The sequence below is a fragment of the Myodes glareolus genome, chromosome 12, assembly GCF_982192425.1.
Source record: "Myodes glareolus chromosome 12, mMyoGla1.1, whole genome shotgun sequence".
NCBI lineage: Eukaryota > Metazoa > Chordata > Mammalia > Rodentia > Cricetidae > Myodes > Myodes glareolus.
In genome coordinates, this window is record NC_142037.1 from 27,948,487 (window position 1) to 27,964,156 (window position 15,670).

The 15,670-nt window shown below is 46.0% G+C and overlaps 1 protein-coding gene across 7 annotated transcripts in view; it reads left to right on the top strand.

Moving 5' to 3' along the window:
- Rnaseh2b (ribonuclease H2 subunit B) overlaps nt 1-15,670 on the top strand; it is a 62,783-nt gene that overhangs the window by 31,497 nt on the left and 15,616 nt on the right. For 2 of the 7 annotated variants that reach the window (XM_048422218.3, XM_048422219.3), the window contains 2 exons: nt 604-646; nt 1,975-14,821. In XM_048422218.3, the coding sequence (XP_048278175.3) occupies nt 604-646; nt 1,975-3,024 (1,093 nt within the window). In that variant the 3' untranslated portion in view covers nt 3,025-14,821. Of the gene's footprint in view, nt 1-603; nt 647-1,974; nt 14,822-15,670 lie in introns of those variants that run through there. The other 5 variants (XM_048422222.3, XM_048422221.3, XR_007229513.3 and 2 more) reach the window with 4 other exon arrangements.

Here is a 15,670-nt window from a genome sequence, read left to right on the forward strand (position 1 = left end):
AGGAAAAGCTGCTCATCACACCAACTTCAGAAGCTGTAGCGGAAGCTGGTTTCCTGACCAGTTACCAACTGTCTCTCTGCTTGATGTTCTCTGGATTCCCAAGCTGCTCGTCTTCAGAGAGGCCTTTGTTTCCTTTCCATTAATTGTGCTGACTTTTTTTTCTGTTACACTGAATTTTGGCTTAAATATTTTGAGTGAAAGATAATGCAAAGTAAACTACTCTTTGATAGAGAGACAACAGTGTTCATGTGACTTTTCCCAACAGTTACAGTACTTTTTACTTTTAAATTAATGTCATTTATTTAAATAAATTGTCACTTATGAAGAAAAATATGCTCCTCTGCCAAAATGCAGTCATGGAGCTGAAAGGTAAGCCACTGACTTCAACAAAACAGGTTCTAACTGTGTCTTTAGCATAAACATGGCTATGTTTATGTCAGGACATAAGAGGTAAGGTGTCATTCATTCGGTGAGGCTGCCTTCCTCACTGAGGTGAGCAGGATGATATGTAAAGGTCAGGTCTCTGCAGATAAGGCTCACTACAGCTTCTCTGTTGTCTATGAGACATACCATGACCATGATTCTCACTGTTACCTTCCTTAGGCTTCCAGAACCTCCAGCTTCAGTTCCAAACCCTCCATCAAAGGTAAGAAACTGTGACCAAGACACCTTTAGGGACTTAGAAAACTACTGTGCTTTTAACCGTCACTTGAGCCTTTTCTATTCTATTTTAAAGGGGAAAAAACTGTCTTGAATGCTTGCGTGACATAGTATGACTTGAGCTTTGTACTATATGACTGTTTTAGTTTGTAGATTTTTCCTGAATGGTGTAAACCTTGTTGATTTTAGCAAAGATGCTTCTATTAACATGCACTGCTGAGGGCTAGAGAACTGACCCAACAGCTCTGAGTACTCACTCTGTGATATGCTGAGATTTAAGTGCAGTGTGACTTCACAGACTATCTTAAAAGATGGGACTTCTTTTAAGACAACTGGTGACCTAGGATTGACCTCAGTTCCAGGAATGTGTTGTGATAGAGAATTTAAAACAGACAGCTAGTTAAGGTGTGAGACCAGAAAAGTGAACAAGGTCCAGATGTCTCTGAAGACATCCTGCCCTCACAGGTACCTTGTCAGTCATCTATGGTTCTCTGTTAGGACTTCACGCCGCAAAACTGACCAATGGTTTCAGGAATCCTCTTACTCTGTACCCTCTTTACCCAATCCCAAGACAACAAGACGTGTACCTCTTACTTGCTGCACTTCTCCCTTTAAAAGCTTGTCTTTTTCTGAACTCAGGCTGCATTCTCTTCTCACCCGCTGTGTTGGACTGTGGTCCTAACTTAAGCTTGCTAAACAAAGATCCTCTTGAATTTACATTGCAATACCGAAATCGGCTTTGTGGTTTCGTTAGAAATTTTGAGACACATGCATAACTTTTGGGTTCCATGATTCCACGGGAACCTCATTTCTGGTAGGCCGGAGAGCCCTATGCTATCTGGACAGTATTTGGGAGCCCTGCCATGGGTGAGTCATGCCTGCAGCAGAGTGACAAACCATCTTTCTGTTTCTTTCTGTGTCTTTGGTCTCTTTGGGGCAAGTTCTTTCTCTGTGCCCTTGGTTTTCTGTAGTGTTTAAGTTTGTCTGTATTTGTGCATTTGACTGAGGTGAACACAATGGGAGAGACAACTTCTCTTCTGGATCTACCTCTCACCCACTACTTGGATGTAAATGCATGTGCTCATAGTTTCAGTTCTGATTAAGAAGCCTAAACTTTTTAATGGTCAGAATGGCCAACTCTTAACACTGGATAGCCGCAGGAGGGAATCTTTCAACCTGATCTTCATAGAAGCAATAGAAGGCATTGTCTTCAGACCCCAGGGAGGATGCCCAGATCACGTCCCTTACATTGTGATCTGGTGTGACTTGGTACAAAACCCTCCTTCCTGGGTTAAATCTTTCTTACCTCGACAGGTTAAGTTTCTGACTGCTGCAGAGTGTTCACCACGTGATGCATCTCAGCCCCGCCAGACCACACTCGCCAAGTTCCCATCCTCACCCATACTGGGAGTCCAAGCTGTGTCCCAGCCTCGCTGGCTGACTCGCAGCACCCTTGTCTCAGAGGAGCAGTCTGGGAGCTGGAGGCCAGGAGAACGGAAGCTGCCTGCTAACACTCCTTCTGCTCCTAAGCCAGAAATTCTCCAAAGCGGCAACACAGAGGAAGAAATCTTTCCCCCTCCATCCTATATTCTTTCCCCTGGTGGTGCAACAGCCCCACCTGCCCAACCACTCACTCAGCCTGCCCCTCTTCTGCTGGTCCCAGTGAGAGAGGGACCAGCTCATGGGACTCGCAGCCAGAGGGGAGATTACCCTGAGTCTAGCACAGAGATCCTTCGAGCAGCAGGGGCCCCAGATAAGGATAGGAATCAACCAAATCGTGACTGGCCCTTCACCATTAGTGACTTCTATCGTTGGAAAGCCTCATGTCCACCTTTCTTGAAAAATCCTAGTAAAGTTATTGGTCTCCTTGAAAGTTTATTTATAAATCATCAACCCACGTGGGATGACTGCCAGCAGCTATTAAAAATTTTTCTGACTGCAGAAGAGAGGGACCTGGTACAGATCGAGGCCCGGAAATTGGTTCCCGGCCCCACAGGAGTGCCCACAAAACTTGAGCCACTTATAGATGCAGCCTTTCCCCTAAATCGTCCTGAGTGGGATTATAATACATATGAAGGTAAGAGGAACCTCTTGGTCTACCGTCAGGTTCTATTGGCTGGTCTCAGAGCAGCCACCCACGCTAATAGGAGTAAAATCTGGGCTGTAACACAGAGAGCAGATGAAAGACCAGCAGCATTCATGGAGCGCCTCGAGGAGACCATTAGGAGGTATATGCTCTACGATCCCCAGTCCCAGGACATTGAAGTTGTTTCTATAATGATGATGACTTTTATTTTCCAGTCAGCTCCAGACATTAGAGAAAAATTGCTAAGCCTAGACTGCTGTAGAGAAATGAGTGTCTGAGACTTAGTGCTAGTGGCAGAAAAGGTCTATGATAATAGGGTTAGTGCGAAGGAAAGACAAAAAGAGCAGCACAAGATCCAACAGCCTGCTAGAGTATGCACTGCCACAGAGGAGTTGGAGGGGCGTGGGAGCCTCTCACGACACCTGACTGCTGGAGAGGAAGACAGAAAACCAAAATCTAATAAAGGAAGGCCCCGTGTGGGAAAGAATCAGTGTGCATACTGTAAAGAGGAAGGGCACTGGGTTAAAGCATGCCCTCGGAAGGCAGCAAGGAGAAATACCAAAGTTTGGAAACAGACCTGGACAGCGATTAGAGGAGATAGGGTTTGGGTCCCCCTCCCCGAGCCCAGGGTAACCCTAAGAGTGGAGGGGAAACCAGTTGACTTTATGGTGGACAGAAGAGCCCAGAACTCAGTGTTACTGAGGACTGATGGACCCATAACAGACAAAAAGACTTGGATCCAGGATGCTTCTGGTGCCAGACTTTATTCATGAACTGCTCAAAGAATGGTAGACTTGGAACCTGGTGATCCCAGAGTGCCTGTACCCCTTATAGGCCCGTGATTAACTGACCAAAATGAAAGCCTAGATACATTTCTCTGATAAAGGAGCTAAATTGCCTAATGAAGATGGAAAAGCCATTTGCATATTTGGTGACAAGTAGTCAGGCAGAAGAGTAGAGGCTACAGCTGGTAGCCATGGAGCCTTACCCCCAACTAGAGAAATGGCTTCAGAAGTTCCATCCTCATGGGCCGAGACAGGGGATATGGGCTGGCTAAGCATTGCTTCCCTGTATATGTAGAAACCAAACCAGGAGCAAACCCAGTCAAGGTCTGCCAGTACTCTATGCCTCTTGAGGCCAATAAGGGCATCACACCCCACATCAAGAGGTTGCTGGACTTGGGGGTCCTCAGGCCTGTGCAGTCAGCCTGGAAAACACTCTGCTGCCTGTCAAGAAGTCTCACACTAATGATTATAGAATGATCCAGGACTTGTGGGAGGTCAACAAGAGGGTAATTGACATACACCCCACAGTGCCTAACCCATACAACTTACTCATTGCTCCCAGACCAGCAATAGTATACTGGTCTGGACCTAAAAGATACCCCCAAAAGCCAACAGTACTTTGCCTTTGAATGACATGACCCAGAGATTGAGATCATTGGCCAGCTGACATGGACGAGGCTACAACGGGGATTCAAAAGAATCCTCGATGAAGCTCTAAAGGAGGACCTGTGTGAGCACCGGGAACGGAATGCAGATATCAGTTTGTTGCAGTATGTTGGTGACCTACTATTGCAGCCATAGATCAAGAGACCTGCCTAATTGGGACTGAACGACTATTACAAACTCTGGGAGACCTAGGTACCATGCCTTGGCCAGGAAAGCCCAAATCTGCATGCCGTAGGTAATGTTCCTGTGGTACATCTTAAAGGAAGAACAACAATGGCTTTCAGACACACAGAAAGAGACAGTACTTAAGATCCCTATGCCTACTACTGCCAGGCAAGTGAAAGAGTTCTTTCGCTCTGCAAATTTCTATTACCCATGGATCCCAGACTTTGCAGAACTGGCTAAACCCTTTATGAAGCCACCAAGGAGGGCTGGGATTTTACTTGGACTAAGGACCACCAATTGGCCTTTGACAAACTCAAACAAAGACTACTCTTGGCATCAGCACTGGGTCTGTCAGATGTGACCAGACCATTTCATCTGTATGTAGATGAAAGCAGAGGAATAGCCAAGGGAGTCCTTAAACATTGGGCTTCTGGCAACAGCCTGTAGCCTACCTGTCCAAGAAGTTGGACCCTGTGGCAGCTGGATGGCCACCCTGCCTCCATAAAATAGCAACTGTGGTCCAGCTAGTCAAGGACACTTGACAAACTGATCTTGGGACAAAACCTCACCATAACCACCCCCGCCACCCAGTCGATGGCTGGACAGTGACAGAATGACTCATTATCAAACTCTTGCTAAACCCCGCCAGAATAACTTGCCGGGTGCCAGGTACCCTCAGCTCTGGATTCCGAGCTGGAAGCACCACTGCACTACCGTTCAGGATCCTGGCCCAAGCACACAGCCTTAGGACAGACCTACAGGACACCTAATGTACAAGACTGCATGCAGCAGCTTCATGCAGGACGGCCGAAGGTATGCGAGGACAGTGGCCACCACTACAGAGTAGGCAATATGAGCAGAGTCAATGCCAACTAGCAGAACTGATTGCCTTGAGGAAGTGTGAAAGGTTAACATCTAAACTGACATCCGGTACACTTTGATCATGTCGCATGTGCATGGGGCAGTATGCAAAAGGGGGGGGGGTTGTTAACCAAAGAGGGAAAGCATCAAAAATAAAGATGAAATTCTGACCCTTCTAAAAAGGTTGCCCAAGAAACTGGCCATCATCCATTGCCTGGGGCACCACAGAGGAGATAGACCCATCCCCAGCAGAAACAACCTGGCAGACAAAAGCACCCGGCAGATGGTACTCCATACTAATGTAGTCTTTGCACATGTACTGGTAGATCCAGGCCCGAGTATCCTGGATACACTAAGGAAGATCTAGCCTGGATCAAGACCCCTATGATGCAGTGTCTGGATGGATAGTAGAGGGCAGCAGACAGTAAAGTCATCCTCCCTGAACACCTGGGAAAGAAGCTACTCAACAGGATTCATCGATCTTCTCATATGGGAACCCAGAGAATGCAGGACTTGGTTAGACAATCAAAAAATCAAAGACATACAACAAAAAATTACTGACATCGCTACTAGCTATAAAGCCTGTTAACTCACCAACACCGTAGCCAACCCTAAAAATCCTGGACTTGACTGAGATAAGAAGCCTGGGGCCTACTGGGAAGTAGAGTTCACTGAGATAAAACCTGGCAAGTATGGTTACAGGCATCTGCTAGTATTCGTAGACACTCTTTCCGGATAGATTGAAGTCTTTGCAACCAAATATAAAGCAGCTCAGGTAGTGGCAAAGAAACTACTCGAAGACATCCTGCTCAGGTATGACTTTTCAACCATGATATTGTCAGATATTGGGCCACATTTGGGGTAAATCAGAATTTAGTCACCATCCTGGGGAGCAATTGGAAACTGCATTGTGCACACAGACCCCTGAGCTCAGGACAAGTAAAAAGGATGAACAGAATGCTAAAAGAGACCCTAACTAAATTGACCTTAGAGACTGGCACAGACGGGGTGGTTCTCCTTCCCTTTTCCCTATATAGAGTTAGAAATTACTCCTACCAGAAGGGACTAACCCTGTTTGAGATTATGTTTGGTACATCACTTCCCATTACCCCCAATCTCCAGGCAAACCTGTTAGCAGATTTGGCTGGCCATGAAATCCTTGACACTGTATGGGGAATCCAATGGGCCTACAAGGAGGTCTGACCTAAGTTAAGAGTGCTTTATGAATCTGGTGCCCCCTCCCCCACCCCAATCCCACAGGTTCTGGCCAGGAGATTGGGTGTATGTCAAGAGACACCGGACAAAGCCTTTGGAACTCAAGTGGACAGGACCCTATGTAATTCTGCTGACCACACTGACTGCACTCAAGGTCCACAGTATTGCCACTTGGGTCCACTACTCACACGCCAGACCAACAGATCCTTTCACCTTAAAGGAAGACTATCAGGGTAATGGATGGGAAACGTCAAGGGACTCAAGGAATCATCCCCTCAAGCTGTGTGTGATCTGGCAGCGGCAATCATCTGCCTCCTAACTGCAGTGGCGCCACCAGCTCACAAAAGAGTCTGCATGTACCCTGGAGACTAACATGGGTGATCACTTCTAAAAATGGTGATCAGACACATGCAGCCTCAACAGGCCCTGCAAGGCATCTGGTAGCCCGACCTTGAAGTAGACTTAATGTGACTTAGCAGCTGGTACTTGGGATATTCTGGACCAAGACCTGGGGCAGGTCTTCCCTGTATGCCAGGGCCAGGGCAACCCCAAGCCCTGTCCCACCTTGGGAATAAGGGAGTGGGTGAAAAGGAAATAGACTGCGGTCACCCATCTCTTTGGAGACACCCGAGGGACATCCCCATCTGTGTATGTCATGGAGATGAGAGAGACTGTCCTGAGTCCTACAGATGTGGATGGGGGACTGACTTTCTGTATGAACTGGGGATGGGAAACATATGGTAACTATTGGGGACCTAGCTCTTTGGACCTCAGCACGGAGACAGGAAATCACTCTTGACCAGCACTCACCCGGAACTTTTGCAAAGGTTACCCTGGAGTCTACATGTGATTCAGCCCAAATCAGCATTACTCTAGTCTTCGAGCATCCATTGACTTGGACATAGAGGGACTAGAGATCTCGCTCTCCCTTTTACAGGAATCTCTAACCTCCTTAGCTGAAGTAGCTGTGCAGAATAGGAGAGATTTAGACTTCATCTTCCTACAACCGGGAGATTTGTATGCAGCTCTGGGAGAGGAATGCTAGGCCACTTGAGTGTTAAAAAGGAATCCATGGCTAAAGTTAGGGGAGGACTGGCTAGATGGGAAAAGAATTGCAAGGCCAGCCAGCCAAGGATGGTTTGAGTCCTGGTTTAATTCATCACCCTGGTTCACCACCTTAATTTTACCCTACTGGGTCTTCTCCTTATTCTAGTCATGTTACTCACTTTTGGGCCTTGCACCTTAAACAAATTGGTATGGTGTTTTAAAAGAAAAACGGGGGCAGTTCAGCTGGTGATGATGTAGACCCAATATCAGTCCCTCTCCAGGAGCCCAGGAAAGCTACAGAACTTGAGTCCCGTGATTGGAACTCAGGAACCTTTCAGAGGGTGGAATGTGAGACCCTGAGATTTAAGTGCAACGTGACCTCACATACTCCATCTTAAAAGATGGGACTTCTTTTAAGACAACTGGTGACCTAGGATTGACCTCAGTTCCAGAAATGTGCTGTGATAGAGAAATTTAAAACAGACAGCCAATTAAGGTGTGAGACCAGAAAAATGAACAAGGTCCAGATGTCTCTGAAGACATCCTGCCCTCACAGGTACCTTGTCAGTCATCTATGGTTCTCTGTTAGGACTTCACGCTGCAAAACTGACCAATGGTTTCAGAAATCCTCTTATTCTGTACCCTCTTTACCCAATCCCAAGACAACAAGACGTGTACCCCTTACTTGTGACATTTTCCCTTTGTAAAAGCTTGTCTTTTTCTGAACTCAGGCTGCATTCTCTTTTCACCCGCTGCGTCGGTGTGCTGGAGGTTTGTGGTCCGAGTTTAAGCTTGCTAAACAAAGATTCTCTTGCATTTATATCAGAAAACTGACTTTGTGGTTTCTTTTGGGATTCCGAGATACGGCCATAACAGCTCCTTTTGCCCAGAGAACCAGAGTTGGTTCTAAGCACCCATGATAGGTTCCTACAACCACCCATAACTCTGGCTCCAGGGCTCCAGAGTATTTGATGTCCTCTTTAGCCTCAGTGGGCACCTGCACACAACTTTGCATATACACACATACATATGAATAAAAACAGAACAAATCTTTACAGGTAAATAATTTTAAAAATTTTGCCCCCTGAGATAGGGTTGCACTGTGTGGCTCAGACTGGCTTTGAACTTAGTCCTTCTGCTTTAGCCTTCCAAGATTGACATTACAGGTGTCTGCAGCCACACTGGCTGAAATCTTGCATTGACTACATGTAACTGAAAGTCATGTTGCCAAGTTTTAATTATCATTGGCACAAAGGGCACAGCATGGTTTTTGTGACACAAAAACTCCTTTGAAAAAAGGATGACCTGGACTCTTTTCTGAGTTTGAAAGATTACTTCTATATGATTGTCATCTGTTAATAGTGGCCCTTTGCATGTTTGTGTTCATGCATATATAAGGGTGTGTGTGCACACACATGTGCATGTATGTGGATGCACACTACATGTACACACATGCCTGTGAAAGCTAAGGGACAGCTTCAGATACACCATCCACCTTGTTTTCTTACTGTCTTTTACTGGCTTAGAGCTCACCAGTTAGGGCCAGGCTGACCTGCCTGTCTCTGTCCCCCAAGTGCTGGGATTACAAGCATATGCCACGGCATACATCACTTTGTTCTCCTGGTTCTCGTATTAGCAGGCAAGCATTCATCTCCCCCAGCTTTTTTGGAACGCCTTTTCTTCTTCGGGATGGTCCCAAAATTGCCACCCTGATTGCTCCAAAGCTTGTGCTAATTTCCCAGGTCCAGATGAAGAAGCTAGGTGTTAGCTGCTCCTGGTCACAGCTGTAGCCTACCTCACAGTTCTGGCCAAGTCTTAGGTCCCTACGTGTTACTCCAGAATGAGAACAAGGACACACCTTGATTATCTAAAACTGGTTTTCAACCTTCCTAATGCTGAAACCCTCTCTTTAATACAGTTCCTCATTTGGTGACCCAAACCATAAGACTATTTTAGTTGCTATTTTATAGCTATAACTTGGCTACTGTTATGAATCATAATGTAAGTGCCTGATATGTAGGCTATATGATATTTGACCTCTGTGACAATGTTAGTCAACCCCCCCCCGCCCCCGCCAAACAGGATCGTGACTCACAGGTTGAGAACAGCTAGTCTAGGGTATCACATCTGTGAAGGATAACCCTGGGCAGAGATCTATAGATGTCTGCTCCGCTCAGGTACTTTCAGTCTAGGTTAACCTCTAGCAGTAGCTACAGAGGACAGAGAGAAAAATAATTGCCCTGCCATAACAGGTTGTAGGCGCTCTCGACAACGTTTGTAGATTTCTCTTCTTCAAAAAAAGATGAAGTGTATATCTCCTCAAATCTGTGTTCCTTGGTAACTCAGGGATACCCGTGAATTAGTCTAAACTCATGTTTGCAAGTTTTCACATTTTTAAAACAAGATTTATTTATTTTTATTTCGTATGTCAGTATTTAGCCTTCATATGTTCATTGCCTGCAGAGCCCAGAGTTACAGAACGGTGTGAGCTGCCATATGGGTGCTGGGTAGTGAATGAAGATCCTCCCAAGAGCAATCAGTGCTCTTAACTACTGATTCATTTTTCCAGTGTAGACAGAAAGAGCCAAAGCAGCTTCTTTATTAAACAATGGTCCATGAATGAACATATTCACAGCATACAGAGGGGAATCCCACATCCTTCCAGTCTGGTTTTCCCCATTGAGACCTTCTGGAATAAAGTATTTCTTCCTTTTCTTTCCTTTGTTGTTGTTGTTGTTATTTTGAGACAGGATCTCGTAGCTGTGACTAGCCTGAAGCTCAGAGAGGCCTACCTGCCTCTTCCTCCCAAGTGCTGGTAACAAAGGAGTGCACCACCACACCTGATACTTCCTCCTTTCTTTTTAAAATATTTCCATTTTATTTTTTCACTTGTTTATTTTTGAGGCAGCATCTCTATATACAGCTCAGGTTGGCCTAGACCTCGCTCACAGTCCTCCACCTCCATGAATGACTAGGATTATAGCCATGTCCTGTCATACCTGGCTGTCTGCTGCTTTGCCCCACTGGACACTAACTGTTGAATCACTAGTCTTTTATTTTTATATATGTATACATAATTTTTCAGTCTTCAAGAATTTCATATATCTACCTAATGTGTTTTGAGCATACCGAGTAATATATTTTTTTAGTTTCTCCTCTATCCCTGTTTTCTATTTTATTTTTTTAATTTGAGTTTCCAACATTAAGTAATTTATGCTTTTATCATTTTGGATTTAGATCCAAGGTCCGCACTTTTTCTGTAAAAGCCCAACTGTAACTCTAGACCAGTGATTTTTCAATCTTCCTAGTGCTGCAAAACACTTTAATACAGTTTCTCATACTGTGGTGACCCCACCATAAAATTGTTTTCATTCCTACTTAATAACTGTAATTTTGCTGCTGTTATAAATTGTAATGTTAATATGTGTTTACTGATGGCTTTAGGTGACCTCTGTGAAAATGGGGTCATGACCCACAGGTTGAGAACCACTGCTTGAACCAATAAGACTGAAATAGACAGCGACTGTTGACTGATGCAGACTCTGACTGTAGGCTGACGCAGACGATGACTGTAGGCTGACGCAGACTCTGTAGGCTGACGCAGACTCCGACTGTAGACTGATGCAGACTCTGATTGTTGACTGACACAGACTCCGACTGTAGGCTGATGCAGACTCTGATTGTTGACTGATGCAGACTCCGACTGTAGGCTGATGCAGACTCTGATTGTAGACTGATGCAGGTGGTGGCTATAGACTGACGCAGAAAGTGACTGTAAGCAGATGGTGACTGTAAGCAGATGGTGACTGTAGACTGATGCAGACTCTGGATGTAGGCTGATGCAGACTCTGGCTGTAGACTGATACAGTAAGTGACTGTAGACTGACGCAGAGACTGTAGGGTGACGCAGGCATTGGCTGTAGACTGACGCAGATGGTGACTATAGGGTGATGCAGGCACTGTATGCAGACCGAAACAGACAGTGACTCTGGGTTTCCTAAGCAGTCTATGAGCTCTAAGACGTCTCAGTTCTGGTACTTAGTGAGAACACAGCTGCTACAGCGCACAGTGCATCAGTGTTTCAAGAAAACTCTCACCGCGGTTGATGCAATAGCAAGAGGAATTTTTATTTTGCTGCCGTGGCAGAGGTTCCCTCAGCCTCAAGAGGAGAAGGACCCCTGCTTTGTCTATTACAGGCTATTTTTTTTTGATTGTGTAACCCTACCTTACAGCCACTTTTATTTAAATCATTAACTTGTTTGTCATCCTAATTTTTCTGTTTTTGTTTTTCGAGACAGGGCTTCTCTGGAGCTTTGGAGCCTGTCCTAGAACTAGCTCTTGTAGACCAGGCAGGTCTCGAACTCACAGAGATTAATCTGCCTCTGTCTCCCGGGTGCTGGAATTAAAGGTGTGCACCACCACCACTGTTATCCTAAGTTTTAAGACATTTCCAATTAGAATTGTAGCAGCATATTCAATATAGTGTTTAAATATGCCTATAAGAATATTACAGGCTATTTTAAAGGAGAAAACCACAGAATCGAGGGGGGTAGTACAGAATCAAAAGGGAGAGTCCAGAAATCATTTGTCAACTATTTTGACTAGTTCATTTAATGTCAGCTAACTCAATGCTATTGCGGTTGCTGGATTGGCTGAACAAGGAGGAACACTTGCAGGTCATCTGCAGGTCGTCTCACCCCAGTTCCGGGGTCTGGGTCTATTGAGGAAAGACTACAAAGGGGATGGAAAGTATTCAAGCTCCAGCGCATGCGTGGTTGGTTACCAGGGTCCTGGTTCCCAGGAAGGGGGGTGCAGTAATGCTGAGGTGTCCCAAAGTCTTTCACTTACACCAATTCCTACCCCACTCTCTCATGTCTGTTTATTTTGGTTTTGCTTTATGGCCCACTGGGTTCAACCAGAGCTTCCCCTGTGAGCATGGGTGTGGAGCTGTCCTCTGGAACCTGAGAAACTCACCGGTTGCTCTATCACCCGAAGATAATCGCTTCCTTTCTCCTCAGAGGGCACAGGTGCCTCTAGTTTGTCTAGGGGGGACTGGGCCCCACGAGGCATCTCCGTCTGTGACTGAATGTTTCTTGCCCGTGTCTTGTTCATCCCTTTCTAAGTGCAGCGGTTCTGCATCTGTGCACGCCACAGTCACGCCATGCTTGTAACAGTGCTCCTGGCCTTCCTCTCTGGGATCTAGCACTTGCATCTTTTGCCCTCTTTTCGGTGGTGTCCTGTGAGCCTTACAGGAATTTGAATGTCCCATTTAAGGCTGAGCACTCAATAAGCCTTTTCTTCTCATCACCCTGACTTAGATTGTTCCAAAGAGAAGTATCCTTGGTCAAGGACAGTACTAACCTTGAGTCCTCTCTGACCTGTTCCTAGCTTCTGCAACCTCTGCTAGGTCTCCAAGCACCTGAACATCCTACCCTGAGTCAATGGGAAATAACTTGTGATAGAGAAGGGGCACAAACACCTTCCTGTCTTCATGTTCAATCTTCATATTGCCAGATGTCAGCCATGCTTTCCTAGCTGAAGGCCTGTCCAGTTCATGACCCCCCCTCTGCAACGTACCTGGATGCCATGGTGGATTCTTTTGTTCATTTTATCTTTTGAGACAGAGTCTCATTCAGTCATTCAAACTGGACTGCAACTCATTTTGTAGCCCAGGTTGACCTTGACCCACATGGCAGTCCACTTGTCTCAGCCTCCTAAGTGCCAGGAATGCAGGCATGCACACCTGGCGTCCATCCGCCCACTTTGTGCTGGTAGGTCATTATTGTATAGTTAGCCGCTCACTTTGTGCTGGTAGGTCATTATTGTATAGTAAGCCAACCTTTGCTGTTGATTCCCTTGCTAGAGATTGCTCTGTGGCCAAGAAAATCTTCCTCCTTCTTACGGCAAGGAATTTCAGAATTTCCCTGTGTCTTTATCTTGTGTCCTGGAGCCCATGAGCAATGACTCTGGTTCTTTGTCCAGTAAACACAGAGTGTGAAGGAAGATGCGGGAATGCGACTGCATTTCTCAAGGGCACTGGTGCTGGCTTGTATGTATCTAGGAGTTCCACGAAGAGCTTAAAAAGGTCTGTGCAAACCCACATTGTGATCCCCCTGCAGTCTGCCCTCTGCGCAGCCCTCTGTGCAAACCCACATCGTGATCCCCCTGCAGTCTGCCCTCTGCGCAGCACAAAGCCGTCCACTCAGCTCTGCTTTCTCTGAGAAGAGGGGTGTGACTTTCTTTCCACATTATGATCCCCTGAATTCTCAGCCCAGGTCACAGAAGTCTCGCATACAGGATATGTATGAGGAGCACAGGGATCTTGTGAATGGTGAAAATATGTGAAGGTGTGACCTAGCTGCACTGGACCTAATGGACACAGAATGTGTATGAAGACTGAGATTAGCATGCACATGCACATGCGTGCATGCACACACACACATATGTGTACATAGGTCATTTTTTTAAGATAAAGAAGTTACGAGACAGGGGCAGTAGGATGGCTCAAGGGATAAAGATGCTAGCTAGCCAGTCCTGAGTTCTCTGAAATCTATGTAGTAAAAGCAGACAGCCAAGTTCTTCAAGTTGTCTTTTCTCTTTCCCATGTGTGTCGTGGCGTGCACATACCCAAGCAAACACACAAGTAAATAAATAAGTGTATTTTAATTTAGCTTTTGTTTGTTTTGAGATCGAGCTCCACATCCTCTGCCAGCACCTGGAGTGTTTGTTTAGGTCTCCTCTTCTCTGGCTGCTTGCTGTGCATGGTTTTTGTGTGGATGAATGGGGAAGCTGAATGGAACAGAAAAGACAAGACTCCCGCTGTGTGGAGTTGGTGGTGGAATCTCATTGGTGGGCATTAGCACAGACTGGGGCTGCACGGAGTGGCCCCCCTGGCAGCAGGGTCCATAAGGAGGATTGTTTTCTCCAACTTCTATGCCTTTTATTCGGCCCCTCAGCTGCCCTTGCACTCTGGAATGACCTAGGAGCCCCACAGTGCCTGATGTGTGCAGTGGGTTTATGTCATTGAAGGCTTGAGGGACCAAGTCTGGTACCTATTCTCTTGTGACCTGCCATCGCCAAGGCTGCTTCCTGGAAGAGCCATGTGGCCTCCTGCCCCAAGTTCTTGGGAAATGTGAAGGAGTGTGTAGAGTGTGCACCTGTTGGCATCCGCTGGGTCCCAAGGGTATATGTGTTTGTTTCTGATGGATGGCAGGAGGATGGTGTCTGACCCTGCTTCGCTGCTCTAACCTTGCAGAAACTAAAGGTATCAGATGAACCTGTAGAAGCCAAAGAAGATTACACTAAGTTTAACACTAAAGACTTGAAGACTGGCAAGGTATGTGTGTCCGGGTGTCCTGGTGCGTTGCACAGGCCCAGTGGCTTCACGTTCCCCATGATGCCTGCACTATTGACTAGGCTTACACTTTTCACCAGGAAAAATGATTGACTTGCATTTCAAATGTCATAATTCATTCACAATTGTTCAGATAGTGAACATGTTAGAATAAAACATTTTGCAAATCCAAGGAAAGCCTTGGATGTACAGAAAGGGGTTGAATTTTGCTGTGTGTTTGTAGAGCTGTGGAAGAGAGGGAACCAAACCTCTCCAGGAATTGTTTTCAGCCCCATTGCCAAGAAGGTTCTGAGAAATTATAGTAAATAACAAACAACAGGTTCCACTATTCAGCATGCACTGCAGATGTCTGCCCAGTAGCGTTCCTTGCTGGCTTCTATCTTACACATGCATCATGGGTAACATGCTGCATTTTTTACTTAGGTTTCGCTCTGCCCTTTCATTTAGCCTTATGAGAGTGTGCGCCATTAAACCTCTCTCACCACACTAGCCCTGGCACGTAGTCATGTGAGTTTACCAGTTGCTGTGTTTGCACATTCAGGTTAGCGACTGCCTGGCTTGCTTTGATGAAACGAAGGTGTTCTTATTTAGTCCTTGCTCTGACCACTGCATTGCCCTCACTTTAGAAGACCGAGCTCAGAGAACACCAGACTTTTCAGGCGATGGAAATAGACAGCTAAACGCTCCCAGGAAGCTGTGACTCCCAGCCCCTGCCTGCCACCAGGCTGCCCCGAGGATTACTTGTACTTTTGAAGTTTTTGTTTGTCAAATGAGACATTTCCTTAACTAGAAATGCCTGTTTTCCGCTTTGCTTGCTGGCACTTTGTATTT